The sequence below is a fragment of the Dermacentor silvarum genome, chromosome 2 (genome assembly GCF_013339745.2).
Source record: "Dermacentor silvarum isolate Dsil-2018 chromosome 2, BIME_Dsil_1.4, whole genome shotgun sequence".
Lineage (NCBI taxonomy): Eukaryota > Metazoa > Arthropoda > Arachnida > Ixodida > Ixodidae > Dermacentor > Dermacentor silvarum.
Genome location: NC_051155.1, coordinates 174,482,350 through 174,501,689, shown reverse-complemented (window position 1 = coordinate 174,501,689; position 19,340 = coordinate 174,482,350). Strand labels below are relative to the sequence as shown.

Below are 19,340 nucleotides of genomic sequence, written 5' to 3'. Positions count from 1 at the left end.
TTTGGGCGAGCTTATCGGGCACGTTCTCGTGAGGTTGCACCCACACACTCACGACGTGCCTATCCTCAAGCTCGGTGAAAGGAAAGGAAGGTCGTCAGAAAGAGAAAAAGCCCAGCGTATATAGGATTGTTACGCACGCCATGAAGGAGCTTTATGGGAGAGCGCTCTGCAAAAGGGTTAGCGACCTGATAAGCGGTCGGTGTCAAGATCTTGGAGCAAGGTGCGATCTCGCGATATACGAGAACAACGCGGAACGCAGCACAACCACTTAATGAGAGCCTGCGAGCCACCGTCGACTGGGAATTCTCTCAGGAAAGCAACGGCTTCTGGTGCATCAAGTCTTGGCAAACTGTTCCTGTGCCCTGTTCGGCAAATTAGCGCAGCCAAATTTGTTCATCAATTCTGGCGTTTTGAGCGCGTACGTCTACCGACGTAATGTCCCTTCATCATTTTGCCATTGATAAATGCCCTACAACAAAATACCGTAAAATTCTTAAGCACGATATATAGATTTCACATCTCATTTGCAATTTTTTTTCTGTTGCCTTGGTTTCACTCCATTAGGAGGCTAAGTGTGGCGCAAACGCAGCCAGTCAGCAACGAGAGAAAGAGCCCGCGCAGCGCGAGAGCTACGAACAAGGAGAGACAGAGAGAGCTGAGCACGCGCAGCGCTACTAAGCGCCGCGAGCAACAAGCGACGAGCTGGCGCGCTGCCGCAGAGCTAACACACAGTGGCGCAGCGACGCGACAGAAAAAAAAAATATATTTTTAACATTTCCAGGGGTTTTATTTCAATGGGCGCAGTAGCGCCGCGTAGTCGAGGTTGTGAGGTTTCGGCCTGCTCTCGCCGAGCCATACGGAACCGCACGCAGAAGCGAGTGCAGATGACACCGCGACGGTCGTACCGCAACGCCGTCCTTGTTCCAGACGCCTCGGCGATGATGCTGTTGCTACTGCTAACGGCCGCCGTGGGCCTGTCCGCAGCTTCTGCTGCGGCTAGCGCTTCGGGAGCGCTAACCAATGGTAAGCACCCGCATCCCTCTTCACCTGATGATAGGCGTAACGCGCTGTACTCGTTCGTAGAGGACATGGGATCCGTTAGATAAAGCATGGACAACACTACGCGTTGTCCTTTCTTTCTAAATCGTGTTGTTCTCCTGTTTTCTTTCTTACTTTTGTGTCTCAAGTTTTGCTCATCTACAACGTATTTCGCAGCGATATTTGTAGTCATGTACTTGATTTAATTGTCACTGGTTAAGTGAGAAAACCGAAATTTCACGCCGCAAAATGCCGCCCCGCGACCACTTCTGCAGAGAGCACCTTTGCCATTTCACGCGACTATGAAAATATCTGCGAAAGCTCCGGCTGTGACACTGCAGGTCTTTCCGAGTCTAAAACTAAGCACACGCAAATTATCCAAGAAGGTTAAAGTGTTCTCGAAACGGGAAAGTGTTGCGCGGTTTTCGAACGTTTACCTGTTCAGTGTGAAACGAAAAAAACAACTGTAGGGTGCTTTGTGTGACATTGTTAATTTTCCCTGTGCCCTTGTACAGGTCCGTGTACAGTGGAGGCCCAGGCAGTGATGTTTTAAAGAGAGTTCAAAAAATGCAGGTGCCGCCAGGAACGAAAACTTTCTTTTTTAAATTACACACCATTTTCACACACAGTAAAAACGTTTTTTTGGAGGGAAAGGAATTGTTTTTACCATGGGGATCACACTGTTTAATTTGCAACCAGCCATAGACAATCGATCATGTTTTTTTTACACTGTTGGGAAGGCGTTCATTTTTGGGATGTCTTACAGAGAACAGTACGGAAATAATTTCCACTTGACCCGAATGGCATTTCGGTACTTAAGCGTAGATAACGAGGATGGGGTGCCTTTTGATTTAATTATGCTTATGGGCCTCCACTGTACTTGGCGGTCCAGAATGGCAGGATATTACGTTGATAAGGATGCACGGCCTTCACGAATTTATTTTCGTGAGAGCATGCACTGGTTTGTTGAAATCAAGAAGGCATTAGCGGAACCCCCCCCGAGTGGCTCTCAAGAGTAGAGCCGCTTGCGGATTTGCGCGAATTATAATTAGACGCAGCCAGCACGATGGTGGTTGAATATGCCTTCCCCTACTGTATATTGTAATTGTATATTGTACTGTTCCTTTTGTGAAATGTTATGCGTCAAAGCCAGGCAATAGAGAAAAAAAAAAAGAGAGCTGTATAGCCTAGTGATTACGACGCTCACCTTCGGACCGTGGGTGCGCGGACTCGAATCCCGCCTCATTAACAAAGTTTACTTTTATTTATTTCTTTCTTCGTTGCCGATGATGATAGTTTCTGATACGAACCACAAATTACGGCTGGCTTAAACAGCATCGCTGTTAAAAAAATTCTGCGTACGTGTCAAATGACCCATAGAGCGAAATGCAGCTCCCCTGACGTGAAACCTGGGGAGGTGCGAAGCATGCAGTGATGCAACGCTAATGGGCTCATGCTGCCTTAAGCAAGGCTCATAACCCCGTAAACGCTGCCTCCCAATTACGACGACAGAAGAGAAGTGAAATTCTGCGCTGGAATGATGAGCGACAACGCAGCCAGCTGCGGAAGACGACGACGAACGCGGGAGCAGTGGCACGAGCGCGTGCCGAGCGCGAGCACGAGCCGCTTACTTACCGTGACGACGACGACGACAGGCGACGCCGACAGCCCGGGCGCATAAGGTGCTTCGCACCTCAAAAAAATAAACGTTGTGCCATGCTTTACACGGACATGGCGTCTTCGAAATGAACCTGGAGTGGTGTTTTTTGACGTGTTGTTCTACAGGCACCTCAGGCGCCACTGGAAATCGGGTGGATGGCGGTGGCGGCGTCGAAAAACCGAGGCGTGGTGTCATCGTGTGCTACTACCAGACGTGGGCCCACTATCGGCCCTCGTCCGTGAATTACGACATCGAGGACATACCCACGCATCTTTGCACCCATCTCGTGTACTCCTTCGTCGGACTTGACAACTCCACCTGGAAGGTCACTCACGTCGACGAGGAGTTCGACCTTGGAAAGGGTCAGTGGTAGAAGGAGGGGTTGGAAACGGTTTCCGTTTGCTATTATTGGTGAGAGGTCACGGTGTTCCGCTCATCAAGCTGCCTCCTCAATAGCTTTGCCTCGGAATGTTCTATTTAAGTATATATACGAGGGGGGCAAAGAGGTCGTTTAGCGAATTAAATGAACTTAGTTGTGTTTAAAAGAACGATTTAACTCTACGTATACCAACTGTGTTGAGCAGATTTTTTTAGAATGTCTGTATTAAAGAAAAGTAATTATATTTTGGGCTTTTACTTCCCGAAACCACGATCTGATTATGAGATATGCCGTAGTGGGAGACTCGAGAATAATTTTTGACCACCTGGGTTTCTTCAACTTGCATCCAATGCACGGTACGTGAGCGTTTTTGCATTCCTCCCCCATGAGAATGCGGCCGCCACGATCGGGATCGAATTCGCTAGTTCTCGCTTAGCAGAACAACGCCATATGAGAGAGTTTTAGATAATAGGACGCAAGCCGGGCACCACCGAAGTGTTGGGGAACACAAACCGCTGGGCGCACTTAAGAACCTATAAAGCGAGCGCAAAAGAGCGCAAAGGGCCAGCAATGGCGTGTGCGTCCACCAAAATTGGGGGCTGCTTGCGTCCCCTCACCTAAAACACTCTATAGTCACGGAGCTACCGCGGTTGGTTAGGATATCGCTCGTTTCGTTTGCAAAAAAAAAAAAAAGAAAGAAAAAGAAAAAGAAAAATGCTGATAATGGGAAAACTTGACAAAACAAAAGCTAGCATAAAGTTTACGGCTATATTTAATTCAGCAGTAAGAAAGCGATATCACAATCCAGCTAACTGCCCATATTGAGGATTCCAAAGCGGAAAAAAGTGACATACTATGAAGCGCAATTAGTTGTACGCCAAATCTGTGGTTATAACTTTGGTAAAACTCCCGTACGTGCATGTACAATTTCGCGCTAGCTATCAACTAATCTTCAATATTTGTCCGCTCTACTATCCAACACAGCACAGTTTGCTAAATTATGATACCTGCTTTTGGTGCAAAACATTTTAGGCCCCAAGTCATTATAAACTGGTTTATTTACGCGTTTTTGCGTGTATTTTGACAGAGAAATCGGATTTCCGCACCGAGTTGAAGCTTCTTTTTAAGTCTAAAGATATGTCCGACGTATCCCTTCAACTTTTTAACACGTACGTTTGGCGGATAGGGCAGTTTTTTTTTGTGCGTGGAAGTACGTCCGACGTATCTAGTTGCTTTTCGCATTTTTCACGTTATAGGATACGTCGGGCATAAGCTCTCGGATCAGGTAATACGCTAGTGCCTCGCGCCAACGTTCCTGTTGTGTACGCTGCAGTGAAGCGTACCTGCGTCACAGGCAGCTGGCGCCGGTCGGCGTGCCCATCGCTGCTGCACCTGCTTCTATAGCCTTGATGCGTGCTTTCCAGTGGCGCATGTCGCTATAGCAACGAGTGTATTGTTGAAACCAATTATTCAAGGCCTCCCATATCACTACGTCTACAGCTGCAGAGATCGCGGCTCTCCACTGTGCGCTTAATGTGCGCTTCAAACTACTAATAACGACTTGGAAATTTTGAGACGTCCTGCTTCGTCATACGTTTAAAAGCATTCTCGATCGTGTCCGTACACACCTACAATTTGATGCTGCTTCGTGCAGTGATTGCCGTAGGTGGCGTTCTGTACAAATATGGGAGAAAATAGACTTGCATGCCGTAGCTCACTTTGATGGAAATCAATGCCAGCTGCGCGGCAGAGGGCCTGTTTCTCTAACAAAATAGGCGTTTAGAAGTGGCGCTGTAGGCATTCAATACATTATAGATAAAATGTTTGAATAGAATTACACAAAATGCTCAAAAATAGGGCTTTGCGAAACGGTGAAAACAAAAATCAAGCCGCACAAGCCTGAACAGTTTGCAGTCACTGGTTAAACTTACGAGTACAGAGGTAGCTGCAAGTTTTTATTACTTGTTTAGTTTCTTCATTATAAGTTTTACTGTGATGAAGGGCGTGACTTTGTATGACGTTAACTTTCTATGTATGTACTGCTCTTCGTCTTATCACTGGTTATGACCATTTGGTGCTCATGTTACTATAATAGTTCCTCTATATGCATAATTTTATTTATTGTAATAAATATCGGGAAAAAATGTTGTTAGTGTTGTGGTAGGATCTTCGATTGCTACGCTACAATACCCGGGTTCCTTACCAGCACACTACAGATTTTCTTTTTCCTTTCCTTTCTCTGCAGCAGTTTGCCTGACGTGGTGAAAACCTTTTCCGCACATCTGACAAGGGCACGATGACAGCAAGCAGTGCGGGCTCACTAGTGCTTGACAGCTACATCCATCAGACCGTCGTGTCATGAGGTTAAGTAAGCTTGCTTCGCTGTTTTTACATGTGAAAGATAGTACATGTCAAAACAGCAGAATGAACATACTGTAAAAACAGCGCAATAAACATACTTAAACGCATGACTCGATGGTCCAAGAGGTGTGGCCGTCGAGTGATAGTGGAGCTGCACTGCTTACTGTAATCTTGTCATTCTGAGATTTAAGTCGCGACAAATGTGCCTCAGATCGAAAAAAAGTTATTCGTGGGGCCGCAAAATTCATATGGGAACGGATTACCAGCGAAGCTGTTTAGGCTGCATACATTGGTTGCATACATTATGAAATCTTGATTTTTTTTTAATACGGCACCACACTACGCCGACACAAGCGCCGCCGAGGTCACCGCAACTCCCATGCATCTACCGAAACCGCTGCTTGACCCGCGCCGGCACCTCTGACGCGCGTGACGTTATAACCACAGAAGTGCAGGCCACGTGCACAGGCGCCGTCGCCACACTCTTTAACCTTCGCCCCTACCCGTCTCCATTCCTGTCCACGCGCCGTGATAGGGACGTAAGCCGTCCAGGGTATCTGGGAACGCATGCGGGGAATGCATACGGGGCTAGAGGTACACATCTTCGCTGTAAAAAAGTCACAGGCTTGCGCGGCACACGCAGCACGATCACAGCGTAAGCTAGTGGAGCGGCTCAAGAGTAGCTCCAATTTCGGTACCACGCACAACAGGATCTTCTCGGCGAAGTCCCTTCGCCTCATTTTGACGAGACCGATCTGAACTGTCCTCCCAGCGTCGACGGCGAGCTGCGGCTTGTAATGCTTTCTGCACAGCAATCTGCTGAGTCCGATCAAGACTGGTTGTAGTCGCGCACGTAGCTCTACGATTCGCTTCTTCAGCAGCGATTCGTACCTTGCGTGGAGACGCCATAACGTGCACCGAAGAGGTATCCAGAATACGTGGCGCACATCTCACATCCCTTGACCCGTAGCAGGGTACGTTGTTGTTGTTGATGATGATAATCATGATTGTTTATTGGAATCTTCAAAACGGGCTGGTGACAAATAGTCACCTAGCCTGCTTGAGTGAACCAGGTCCAGTCACATGCAGCAGGTAATTGCTATATGCAACTTACATGTCGGGAAGCTTAACTAGATGGCGCCACCATACTGGCGGAGGCTCGGGCAGCTCAGGATCGCGTTGATTGCGCGCCTCGTCTCAATCGCATCTCGTCGTCTGCGCCTGCGCAGGCTGCGTTTGCAGGCGCCTTACCTAGATGGCGCGACCATACTGGCAGAGGCTCGGATCGTCTGAGCCTGCGCGCCTGCCTAGGGAGCGTTTTTTAGGGCATTTTCCCGCTACCCGATAGCAAGCGCTTGCGTGGCTCAGTGGTAGAGTATCTGGCTCCCCCGCAGCGGGCGCGGGTTCGATGGCGGCGGGAACCGGGCACTTTTTTCGCAGTTCCGGCGACGGCGACTACCAGCGGCGGTGGCGGAGGTGGCGGCGGCGGACACCATCGCGAACCGAAACGACTATTGGAATGAGCCCATAACAGCTTACCCTGTAAAAACGCGTGAGGAGTGCATTGAACCCGGGTACCCAGGTGTAGCGATCCGCGATCAAGCCACTCGAGCAACAGTGAGCAACACACAAACTTATGCACTGGCAATATTAAATACTGAATGCAAAATGTCCATGTTTCTGCCGCATCAAATTTGTTGATTTCCGAGTTTCGTAAGGTCAATTCTTCTGCAATTTACACACATTCTACTCTAACCTTTGATCTATGACGTATTTAACGTCTATAGAGCCACTTCTAAAGGCCTCTCTTGATACAAAAGCGAGCCCTCAATCGCACAGGCACCGATTGCTATCGAAGTGAGCTACTATTTCTTTTTACAGCGAAGCTGTTAAGGGCCGCTCAGTCTCCGATGGTCGTGTCCGCGTGTAGAAAAAAAAAAACTCTAATTGGCCGTATGCTGTATGTGCGAGTGAAAGCGCGCGAGGGACGCGCGCTTTCACGGGCAGCGAACGCACAGCGGAGAGCAAACGCGACTTCTTCAGTCGCGCGAAAGGCCGTGGGGAGACAGGAGAGAGGAAGGGGAGGCGAGGTTTAGCTGCGGCACCAAATTCGTATCTTGCGCCCGGCGAAAGGGGAACTGGCGACTCAATCACCCACGCGAAAGGAGGAAAGCGGGAAGGCAGCGCGGGAGGGAGGGAATGCGGCTTTTGCTCTGCGAGCATTTAACCACATACTTGTACTTTGCGCAGCGACGGGTGGTCGCGCGCACCGTATCTTGAAAGCAATCTGCAACATGGCTCTTACCTTTGTATGCGCTGTGCTTTCGCCGCTCAGTTTCCGCTGAAGCGATAGACCGCATGAAACTTCGCTCGCTGCTGCTGGCAGGCTTGCTCACGCCAGCGTTTTGAAAGCGGTTGTGTGCGGTAACACAAACAACGTGCAGAACTGTTGTCGATGGCGGCGGCGTTTTGCCCGCGTTCGCACCGAACGCGCGTGGCGTCGGGGACTTGTTTATGAAGAACGTGCCAACCTTTGCCGTACACCCTATGGCGGTGTACCGTAGTGACCACAAGGTCATGGTCCCTGTGGTCACTAAATAAATGAAAGCCATTTTTACACTTAGGTCCAAACCTTGGATACATAATGATGAAAGAACATTGAGTCAGTGTGTTTGAAATGACGTGCTGCAAGTTGCTCTATGGTCTCCAAGCTACTAAGTGCGTGAACGCAGGCCTCCACAGGCGCACAGGAGACGACACAGGTTTGCCTGTGCCATTTTATTCATGTGCCTGTTTTAGTGCATTTAGTAGCTGGATGGCAGTGGAGTGCTAGTACAAATGGAGATACCAGGACATCAATTTATTAAACCTGAATATCTGAATTTCGTGTTTGGCCAAACACGACCTGACTTGGCCCAGAGACACGCCTGTGTTTTCGTGCTTGTTGCAACACCGTTACATGGAATTCCACCGCTAAGTCACCCCGAATAATGGAACTAGCTAGGACTAGCTTTGTCCTTTCGTGAGAGGAGTTAAAAAACGAGAAATTGTCATCGCGTGAAGTGACGTACAGCAACGTAGGTGATGGTTGAAACTGTGTAGTGCCAGAACTGGGCTACGAAATTGGAGTATGCAAAGTCGTAGGTGAGAGAAGTATGTGGCCATAATAATTTCTCAATGTCTAAACGAATGTCTTAAATCATAATTGTTAAACTTCTGAGTTCCATGAAATGTTAAGTATGTACAATGCGGTCCCGCCATAAAGGAGCGCACCTGCGGTACCACATTAAAACAAAATTCTTTAAATGCTGTTGAAGCTAAATGCGATCTTTTAGAAATCCTATTGTCGGAAATATCATTGATTCGTTTTTGTGCTATCAGAAACAATCGGAGATCGACAGCGATGAAAGCTTCTAGAGGAGGATTGTAGCTTAGATACAATCAACATAAATTCAAGCGCGAACAATTCCGAAGCGACCTCCAATGCGTTGTTCCATTTTCAAGTTCACCTGAATTTGTAAGAAGAGAAGAAGGGGGGGGGGGGAACCGTAGGTCCGATTTTTGTTAGTCACAACCGCATGACGCCTACAGGCGATGAAGCCCCCGAAAGCCAGTGGAAATTACTTGTTATTTTAAAGGGGCCCTGAACCACTTTTTATCGAAGTGGAGAAAGGCATGTGAAGTGAAAATAGGCTATTTGAGAAATATTTTGCAGCAAGAAGTACTTAAATACGTTCAGCAGAAGCGGAGTTATTGGCATTCAAACACGGCCTCCACTGTGCTCCCGTTCCGTCTTCAATGCCTTTCACTGCGAAGGCTACGGCGGAGTGGGGCGCTTTCACAACGCTCCGCCTTCTAAATGTTACCGTGGCGCGCAGTTCAAATTTCATTTTGGATGTTAACGTAGACGCCACTTCCTATTTTGCTGCCTACGCCACGCTAAACTTAAGCGAAACGCGATTGTCCTCAGCGAGCCGCAGTGTGTTTAGCCACTGGACTCGTGACGGCACCCCGAGGAGGCCGCGGTATCTATACGCTTCGTAGCCTACCGCAGCTACCAATAGCAGCCGGGTATGCGAATCCGCTTTATTACAAAATAAAGCGCCCAGTGAGGAACATGACTTCTGTTGAAAAGAGAGAGATATAGAGAAAGGTGATTCGTGCTCCGCTTGCCAGCTCCACGAACCGCGTACGACAGCAAAACTTGGCTGAGATGTTCACAGCAGCGTATGCTCCCCGCGGTCTATGAGTAACACGAGAACAAGGTGAGAGCAGGAGCCAACGTTTCGACAAGTGGACTTGTCTTCTTCAAGGCAACATATGCTCTCCTCGGCACAGTATATATAGGTAGGGTTTTTCTAAAGGGGAGAGAAGGTGAGGCGGGTGGGTGAGGTAACTAGCGAGAGTGTGTTACCTCTATCGCCTGTTACCTCACGCATCCGCCTCACCTTCTCTCCCCTTTAGAAGAACCCTACCTATATATACTGTGCCGAGGAGAGCATATGTTGCCTTGAAGAAGACAAGTCCACTTGTCGAAACGTTGGCTTCTGCTCTCACCTTGTTCTCGTGTTACTCATCGCCTTGAATCGCCATCTCCCGCATTCCCCTTGTTTTGCGCGGTCTATGGTATTTCACGAAGCCCGAGGGGTGGTTCAGGGTGACGGCTGTTCGGTTACGGCTGTTCGGTTACGGCTGTTCGGTTACGGCTGTTCGGTTACGGCTGTTCTCACGTCCAAATTCTTGGGTATTTATGTATGTGTACAAGATCTCACTCTGGGAGCGTTAGTTAACGCCACTTACATTTTCCTTCACTTTATCATTTCTACATTTCAATTAAAGCAACAAGTAATTTCTACATATGGTTTCCTCGGTTACATTACTTCTTGGCTTAATACGGTTGTGTTTCGTAATAGTGGCTTGATTCGGAAAACACAACGTACATTATGGATTACTACATGCTTTGAAACCGACTACGGAGTGATTACACATCGCACTTCTATGTATAATTACGTGTAACAGGCGTCGTGATCTGTTATTTCTTGTTCGCATTTCAATTTATGCGGATAATACAGGAGGAAGAAAGAATGATAGCCGATAAGAGAGCGATTGTAATGACTGTGTAGGATGAAACGTAGTGTGGTATATGATGCTTCTGCTAAGGACAGCTGGATTGATTGGTGGATTAATGAATGCTGACATGCAGACGGGCTGAACCGGTTCGTGTCTCTAAAACGACGTCACCCGCACCTGAAGACCTTGCTGGCTGTGGGCGGAGGGGTCGAGGGTGGCAAGAAGTACTCAGATATGGTGGACACCCGCTCCCGTCGAAAGGTGTTCGTGCAAAGCGCCCTCGAGTGGGTCCTGAAGTACGGCTTCGATGGTTTCGACCTCGACTGGGAGTACCCGGGCGCCTGCGACCTACAGGGAAAATTCTCCGACAAGGACAACTTTGTTAAACTCGTCAAGGTATAGTGTCCCTCAAAAGTTAGGAAGAAAAACTTTCTGGGGAAATCACTTTCCGGGGAAATCGCACTATTTGAGCGAGACAGTATATCATGACGTCATGATGCGCCGAATTTCTTTCTACCGAAACCGAAACTGAGCCGCATTCACAAAGATTTTCGTTCGGAAGTGCCCCTTGCCATTGGCCTCCTGTCAAAGCTAATAATATGTCCAGCATCAAGATTGGCTGGAATACGTTCTTACGAATACTTATATCGTAAGAATTTCTTTGTGAATACGGGCACTAGTTTAGAGGTGCCGATATCATAGTGTATTATTTGTGGCGCTCTGACGCTTGCCAATATTTATTGCTGTGGTTAAGGGGATTTGAAACTTCATTTACCGCGAAAAAAGACCCATTGGAAATGTCATGTCAGCACCCCTTTAAGAAAAGAAGCTCAGGTTAAGTTTTTAGGGGTGGACGTCTCCTCGGAATTCATCGGTATCTGCCTCTATGGTGCGTTTATTGTATAGAGCGTTTTATTGAGGGCGCCGCCATATTGCGATCACAGCGCCTTCTATCGTCCGATGCCATGCTGTGGTATGTGGGATCGCGCAGAAGGTTACATAGCGATCGTGTTGTCGACGAATAGTGGCCAGTTTTCGCTTTTTCCCGAGACCTCTGAACAAGCGTTTGCGATCGGGAAACTTTTTACGGTGTCGTTACTAAGCTTTGAGCTTCGATGTAGTCGATAGGAGGCGACTCAAGTCTGAACACTGTCCATACGTAACATACGTGCAACTTGTTATTATTGTATGCCTAGCCTTCAACTCTATAATGGTACGACTCAGGTGAGAGCAATCAGGGGTGTCTCCGTGTGCCATGCGGTGTGCCGCATGAGTGTACATCACAATCCCGGTAACTAGCAAGGCTCCGAGGAAATACGCTTTGCTAGATTTCGTCCTGGTAAAGTTTTCGCGGTAAGATTTTCTAAGCATTGTTTACCTGGCATCCGAAAATCAAGCGTTACAAAATAAAGAACAGTAATATATAAATCGACCGCAAGGGCCGTTAATGTAGAATACACAATAAAACGACCTGGTGTCAGTGGCCTCGAATATGCCACGATCGACCAGACGAACGCAACGGGTTGAAAAAATATGCGCACTGTCTGTGCAAGGGCCTCTCGCCGGCTCGAGAGAGCTGAAAGACGAACGAAATAGCAGCTTTATTTTCTGAAGTAATACAGCGCGCAATGCGCGGCGTCGGCCAGCCAGCTTGTGGGGATTGAGGTATGCGTAGGCGCCTTCCCGCGAGGCATACGGTTGTCGGCGGTGGCGCTCCACTCGCGATGGGGGCGGGCGCTCGCGCTGCCGGCGGCTAAAGACCCTCACCGGCGGCGGGTGGCCGCTGTTCGTAGAGCGAGCGCGGGCCCGCGCGGGCGTGCGCTTTACACGTCGCAGATCGCTTTCAAGATACAGCGCCCGCGCGGCCATCCGTAAGCAGCAGCCGCCAGAGTAAAACGCCCCTCCCTCCCTCCCTCGCCTCCCCCCTTACCTCGCGCGCCACAGAAGACGGCGCATGCGTGAGATTGAGCCGTTAACCCTCGCAAGCTTTCGCTCGCAAATACAGCGTACGACGCGCGGCGACGATGTTATCGTGTTTAGACTTTATACCGAATATCACGGCGACGACGACGGCGATGGCAGAAGTTCGCTTGGAGTGTCCATAGAATTGCTATTGCACTAATCACTTTAGCGCGCGTGCACGAAGAAATAGTTGACGTCGTCTATTTGCACTATAGTTGATCGACCCGAATACGCACCTCTCATTCATATCCCAGTTTGATAATGGATGCTGAGTTCGTCGCCGTGTGCTCACTGGTAACAAAATCTTCTGAACGTATACACGTGACGAAGCAGATAGGGTCAAGTCTTTTCTGTTTATGCTGGCAATCCAAAACCGACGCTTCTCTAGAACCACAGCGGCGGAGTCCACGGAGTCCCCACGTTCGCTTGCGAACTGGTACAGCAGAGCGGTAGCCCGTTGGCCTTGGGTCATCTGACATCGCAGGAATAACAGCAGAACACGTTAGCATCGCACAATTTTGCAATGACACCGCTACCGTTCCAAGCTGCCACTGGGAGAAACGGTAATCCGCATATACCAGTGCGAGGAGGAGAGCGGTGCGGCGCACTGGTTCGACGCTACGTTCCTCCTCGCTGATAAAATGGTCTACAGGCACACACTGCAACATGAGAAGCAAGAGATATCACACATTCCCGCCTTGTCACTACACCTATTGCCAAAAAATAAATGAGCGAATACTGCGGTAGGCGATAAGAGTAGACATAGCGTATAGAAACAATCATATATAAGCGAACTGTCGCAGGATGAAGAAATGCGAGTTAAGCCTCGTGTAATACGAGCTGACCGGCCCAGTAAATGTGCGTCAGAAACATACTGATTGTCAGGCAGCGGAAGCGTCGAGGCTAACAAAACGATGGTATTATAATAAACGTTTTTATTATGGTAGGATGGACAAAGGAGCGTGCGATATATTGTTCCGTCTCGCCGGCGGCAGGATTCCTTCTGTTGTGCGGCAGCATACCTCAGTGTTTTCGTATAATGCAAAAGCTAGAGAGTAGGAGGGCAGCAAAAAAGGAGGACAAAACTAAGAAGTATAGAGTTTGCGCTTATTCAGTTCGTTCCTAGTGCAATGTCTCCCCGTTGAGCGAAAAAGTCGACGTCTGAGCAGTAAAATGGCACCTAAATTATCATTGGCTGCGACGCCACGTCACGAGCGCGCCTCGACGGAGCTGAGTGGGTGAAGCGGAACGCCTGCTGCCGCGTTATTGCATGAGGGGAGAGGGAATCGCGCGACGCCACGTCACACTTGCAAGCGTGTGTTATTTGTGCGTTCCTTGTCCGGGCAAGCTGTAGCCTGCGTTATAATTGCGCCTCGGTAAGGCCAACAAAATGCACCAAGCGTCTGAACACGCTCGCTTGCCCGAGAGGAATTTATAACACGAAGGATCGCTCCGCGGTGTTCCAGCGGACTTATTGCTTTCGCGTTCACAACTCGTAAGAAGTGCTTAGGTGTCCTGGGATTTTTTTTTTGTTTCCATTCTCTGCATCCAATTCACGGTCTCCGTTTCTCTCTCTTTTTGTTGCGATAGCAGTTATATGGCCATTCCAGGTGCATTTATACCGTCGCCGTCGCTGTGAGGTTCCGTATAACGTTCAAGGGCGATAAAATCGTCACTGTGCGCCGTATGCTGTGTGCGAGTGAAAGCTTGCGAGGGGGAGCCGGCGATCGCGGCTCAATCTCGAGCACGCAAGGGAGGGAAGCAGGAAGCCAGCGCGCCGTCTTCCGTCGCGCGCAACGCTCCGGGGGGAGGATAGAGAGGGGGGTGTGTTCTACTTGGGGCGGCCGCGGAAACAGCGCACGGCGGACTGTGTCCCCGACGCAGATGGCTTTCGAAATACAGCGGGCCGCGCGGGCGCGCGCTGCCGCCGGGACCACCCGGAGTAGAACGTCCCCTCCTCCCTACCCTCCCCCCGGATCACGCCCACCCGGGCCGCAAGGCTCGAGGGGGAGGATAGGGAGAGGGGCGTGCGCGTTCTACTACGGGCGTATTTCAAATTTCAGTTGAAAAGTGCTGTGTTTTCCATAAGTAAGGCATGTCGACCGCGGCGTCATCTGTCCAGGAAATGAGGGTCGTGTTCGACGAGCACAAACTCCTCATCACATGCGCCGTTCCCGTGGCCAAGTTCCGTCTCGACGAAGGCTACGAGGTCGAGCAGCTTGGCCGGTGAGTGTCCGCTGCGTTAATGCGTCGCTATGAGCTAGTTCCTTCGATGCCACTTGAGGAACATTAGGGTCGCTTGTGCTAATCCTTTGTGGGAACAATAGAAAGGAGAAAATGTAATTTTTTAATATCATCTCAGATATCACAAAATCTCGCTGTATGAGAGTACATAATAGAGTAATCTAATTCTTGCTTATCCTGCCGTAACGATTGCTCAGCGAGGATATTAACTAGTGCGAGTACTAGCATCTTTACAAAAATGAAATCAGGGGATTCAGTCTAAATGTCGAGTCCGCGACCATTACAGAAAATTGCTCTAGCTTGCTTTCCCGAAAGGAAAGGGGTAAGAAACAGCGATGATGATAATATAAAAAAACGCAACACTAAGGGGATAAAGTACGCCTGCTAACCCCATGAAGATATTCCGCTCGTTTGCCTTCACGTTGCGGCTGTACGCGTTATGGCAGCCACAATTAAATTAGTTGTGTAAATTGAAATTAGGCATCGCTACTAATTGGCCCACTATGGGGGAGGTGAAATAGGCACCTCTTTGAATGTACCTAAAATGTACCTGAATGTACCTCTTTTTTTATTTTTGCTTTACCGTTCTTGAGCCTGCTGGACTACATTCACGTGATGACGTACGATCTACGAGGCTACTGGAAGGGCTTTGCTGACGTGCACAGCCCGCTCTTTAAGCGCCCATTTGACAAGGGGTGGTACGAGAAGCTGAACGTGGTAAGCTGGTCATCCTCATGTCTGCTCTCAGTGACCTATCTACGAGACGAACACGCATCGTCCACATATGGCATAGTATTTTATTTTATTTATTTAAAAATACCTTACAGGCCTCAATTGAGGCATTGAGTAAGGGGTGCAGTACATAGAAAACACACAGAACATACATAGAATATTTGACATACATAAAACAGTAGCAATTGACATAACCCAACCGGATCCTCAACCGGAGTACTAACGCGACATAGTGATATAGCAGTAAACACAGCTACATAACGGTACCATCGCTATAATAAGGTGCAAGAACGTAGTGTAAATACAAGAATGCGTGGTGCGACAATACTAAAATTTCACATTTTATTAGACATATAGTCTGTCAAGGCGTCACGGAATGAATCATGGTTGGAAAGGCATGCGATGGTATCCGGGAGAGAATTCCAAAACCTGACGGCACGAGGAAGGGCAGAGTATTGGAATGCTTGAGTAGTACCGTGAATGCGGGCATAGCTGAAATGATTATGAAGCCTGTGTGACGTGGAGTAGGGTCGTTTCAAGCATGCCGGTGCTCGAGTGGAATGAATGAATTTGTGAAACAGTGTTAACAGGGCAATGTCTCGGCGAGTGTTCAGGGTTGTAATGAAAGTTGAAGTTTTATTTGAGTTACACTGGACTGGTAGCTGTAATCGTTTAAGATGAAACGGCTTGCCCTATTTTGAATCCGTTCTAGCAGTTAAATTAAATATTTTTGATGAGGGGACCAAATGGGAGACGCGTACTCCAGCTGGGACCGAACGAGAGTTACATAGGCTAGCTTGCGAACATTTGAAGGGACATTTCTTAAGTTGCGTCGCAGGTATCCCAACGATCGGGAGGCGTTAGCTGAAATGGACGTGATGTGTTCTGACCAAGAGAGATTCGATGTGAATAGCACTCCTAGATACTTATATCGATTAGCCGTTGCAACAGGGTAATTATTAATATGGTATGGATACGATGAAGTCGTCGGCTTCCGGGTAAACGACATTACTTTGCACTTTGAAGTATTTAAAGTCATTATTCATTTGTTGCACCAGCTAATAATTTGTTCAAGGTCCTGCTGAAGAATGAGATGATTGTCTGAACTTTTAATTGGGCGATAAATTATGCAGTCGTCGGCGAATATTCTTATAGTAGTGGCCCGTGGCCAGCCCACACACATCATGTGGGCGCTTGCGTGCAAGTTAAAACATGTGTTTAGTTTTGTTTGCATCTGTCTAGAGCAGGGCTGCAGAACTCGAAACCAGCGAAGGCCATAACCAACTTCTCTAGTAGCCACAGGGGCCTCACTTAATTGAGAGTCGCTACAAGTATTGTTTGTGGAAATGCATGCCTGTTTGGTGTAATTCGTTGCGGCCCTGAACACTTATTGTATGCCACCTCGATAATTGCTGAAAGAACGCTGTTCTTCAGAGCCATAAAACAACGGCAGTTCACTGATGTAGGTGCCTTCGTATATAGACGCCATTTTTACAGTATTGCTGAATATGGTTCCAAGTTTGTTTTAATCGTGGTTCTTATAAAAGCTATCGATGGACTGCTCCCTGTGCATGGCTTTTAGCTACGTCTAAAACTGCAGTTTGATGAGGCCTAGCTGCACTACGGAGTAGGTCTTTCGGCGTCACAGAGAAAGGTTCAATTTTTGGAAGACCGGTGCTGAGATGGAGTACACAGAAATGACCGGAACACAGATTTGCGCTATCTTTTTCTTTGCACTTCGTCTGAGCACTGGTCTTCCAGAATTTGAACTATGCTACACCAATTGGCCGACGTTTCTACCTTACTGAGAACGGGTCGCGAAACAGGTGGTCGCTCCGTTTCCCATCTTTTAATAACTTGATACGATGTTGTAACTGTGTCAAAAGGTTCTTGACATGTTCCTAACGGTGCATTCAGCTGGTCGTTTTCGAGTGTTGCAGAGGGTCCCAGCGGCGCGCGCGTTCGGCTGGTCTAAATCGAGCGCTCAGATGGCATTCGGGTGGTTGTTTCGGAGCACCGCGCTTCAGCTCAGAGCGCTCGGAGGCGCTCCCACCTTCTACCGGGAGCAGCGTGACCGGGAGGGCGACTGAGATTTGGTGAAGTTCTGTTCACGTGGCTCCTGTAGCTTCCGTTGCTGGCTGCGGCGACGCCTCGGTGCCTGCGTGCCTTGTTTGTTTACAACAGAAGGAGCACTGAGGTGTTTCCTCTTGCGGCCTCCGACTGCTCGAGCGAGCGGCTGCAACGCTCGACTCGCGCATGCTTTCTCTGGCGCCGATCTAGAGCGAGCTCCGAATCGTTGCAATCCGAATCCGAGCCGAATGCATCATAATATTCAGCCTTGTGCAGTCTTCTTTATTTGCAGGAAGTTATATATTCGATTTGAAACAAGAAACAATATCTGATTCTAGAAATTATTGAAGAAAGAAAAAGCGGCTACATATACATATATGAGACAGGCAAAAATGATATTGCAACTTAAGCTGCTAGAATGGTTGAGAGGTGGCTTTCCGCATTCGAATACCGACATTGTGGGTCGGGTTAGCAGCACGTCATGGCTACTGAATCCGTAGTCCCTTTATTACAAGCACCTTTAAATGTGACGAGTGAAGAGCGGCTTATTATTAATGCTAAAGCGTTGAATGCTAAATGCTAAAGCGTTGAATGCGTTAATGCTAAAGCGTCTCATGAAGCGGAAAATTCGGCGACCGTCACGCGTTAACATCCGATGGCAGCAAAACCTACGTGACCAAGTGATGACGTAACGTTCCCGGCGCTGGACCTGCTGCGGCTAGCACTGCGAAACCCCACGGTGAACAGCCACGGCATCGGATGGAAGCCATGTACCATACCCAAAAAATTGACTTTGCCCAATTCTAAAATTGAGTTGACTAACGCCCAAAACCAATTTGGCCCACTCCAAAAATTGACTTGGCCCACCCCCCTAAATTTGGATGGCCTAACTCCAAAACTGGCTTTGCTTAATTCGAACCGATGTTCAAAACCAACCTAGCCTACTCCCAAAATTTGCTTGGCTCACCTCCAAAATTTGGGTGGCCCATCCTCAAAATTGACTTCACCCAGTTCGAAAATTGAGTTGACCCACGTTTAAAACCAACCTGGCCCACTCCCAAAGTTAACTTGGCCCACCACCAAAATTGACTTTGCCGAATTCGAAAATTGACCCACATTCAAAACTGACCTGGTGCACTCCCCAAATTGACTTGGCGCACCCCCAAAATTTGAGTGGCCCATCCCCAAAATTGACTTTGCCCAATTCGAAAATTGAGTTGTCTCACGTTCAAAACCGACCTGGCCTACTTCCTAAATTGACTTGGCCCATCCCCAATATTTGGGTGGCCACCCCCAAAATTGCCCAATTCTACCGACTTTGCCCAGTTAAAAAAATTGGGTTGACCCATGTTAAAAACCAACCTGGCCCACTTCCAAAATTGGCTTTGTAGTGAACGCCATCCGCGCGCCGCTTTAAATCGCCCACGTTTAAATTGGCTAGTTTATAGCGCCACTCTTGGACACCACGTCAAGCACCTAAAACGCAAGTCTGTTGGCGCACGCGCCTCCCCGTGTCTCGTGAGAAAAACGAAAAAATGTCTTTTTAGGGGCGAAGCTCCGTAGGGTGTGGGTCTGTCCCTCCTCTGTAGTAGTAGTAGTAGTCGTCGTCGTAGTAGGTAGCCACGTCTACTTTTATGAAAAAAAAAAAAAATTCCGAAAGTTGTGTCCGTAGCGCGGAATCGAACCAGGGACCCCTCTCTTCCGAACGCGCGGCGCTAACCACTACGCCACGAAACGCACATGGACACACGCACCACGATGACAATAAATACCCAACATTAACGAAAGACTGCGCGTTTCTAACGCGTTTGTGCTAGCGCGTTA

General features: G+C 48.5%; 1 protein-coding gene across 1 annotated transcript in view; it reads left to right on the top strand.

Moving 5' to 3' along the window:
* The first annotated feature begins 807 nt into the window (after positions 1-807).
* LOC119440575 (uncharacterized) overlaps positions 808-19,340 on the top strand; it is a 74,781-nt gene continuing 56,248 nt past the window's right edge. Inside the window, exons 1-5 of the mRNA XM_049662971.1 lie at positions 808-1,023; positions 2,824-3,060; positions 10,642-10,904; positions 14,593-14,696; positions 15,308-15,431. Of these exons, the coding sequence (XP_049518928.1) occupies positions 885-1,023; positions 2,824-3,060; positions 10,642-10,904; positions 14,593-14,696; positions 15,308-15,431 (867 nt within the window). The 5' untranslated portion in view covers positions 808-884. The remainder of the gene's footprint in view (positions 1,024-2,823; positions 3,061-10,641; positions 10,905-14,592; positions 14,697-15,307; positions 15,432-19,340) is intronic.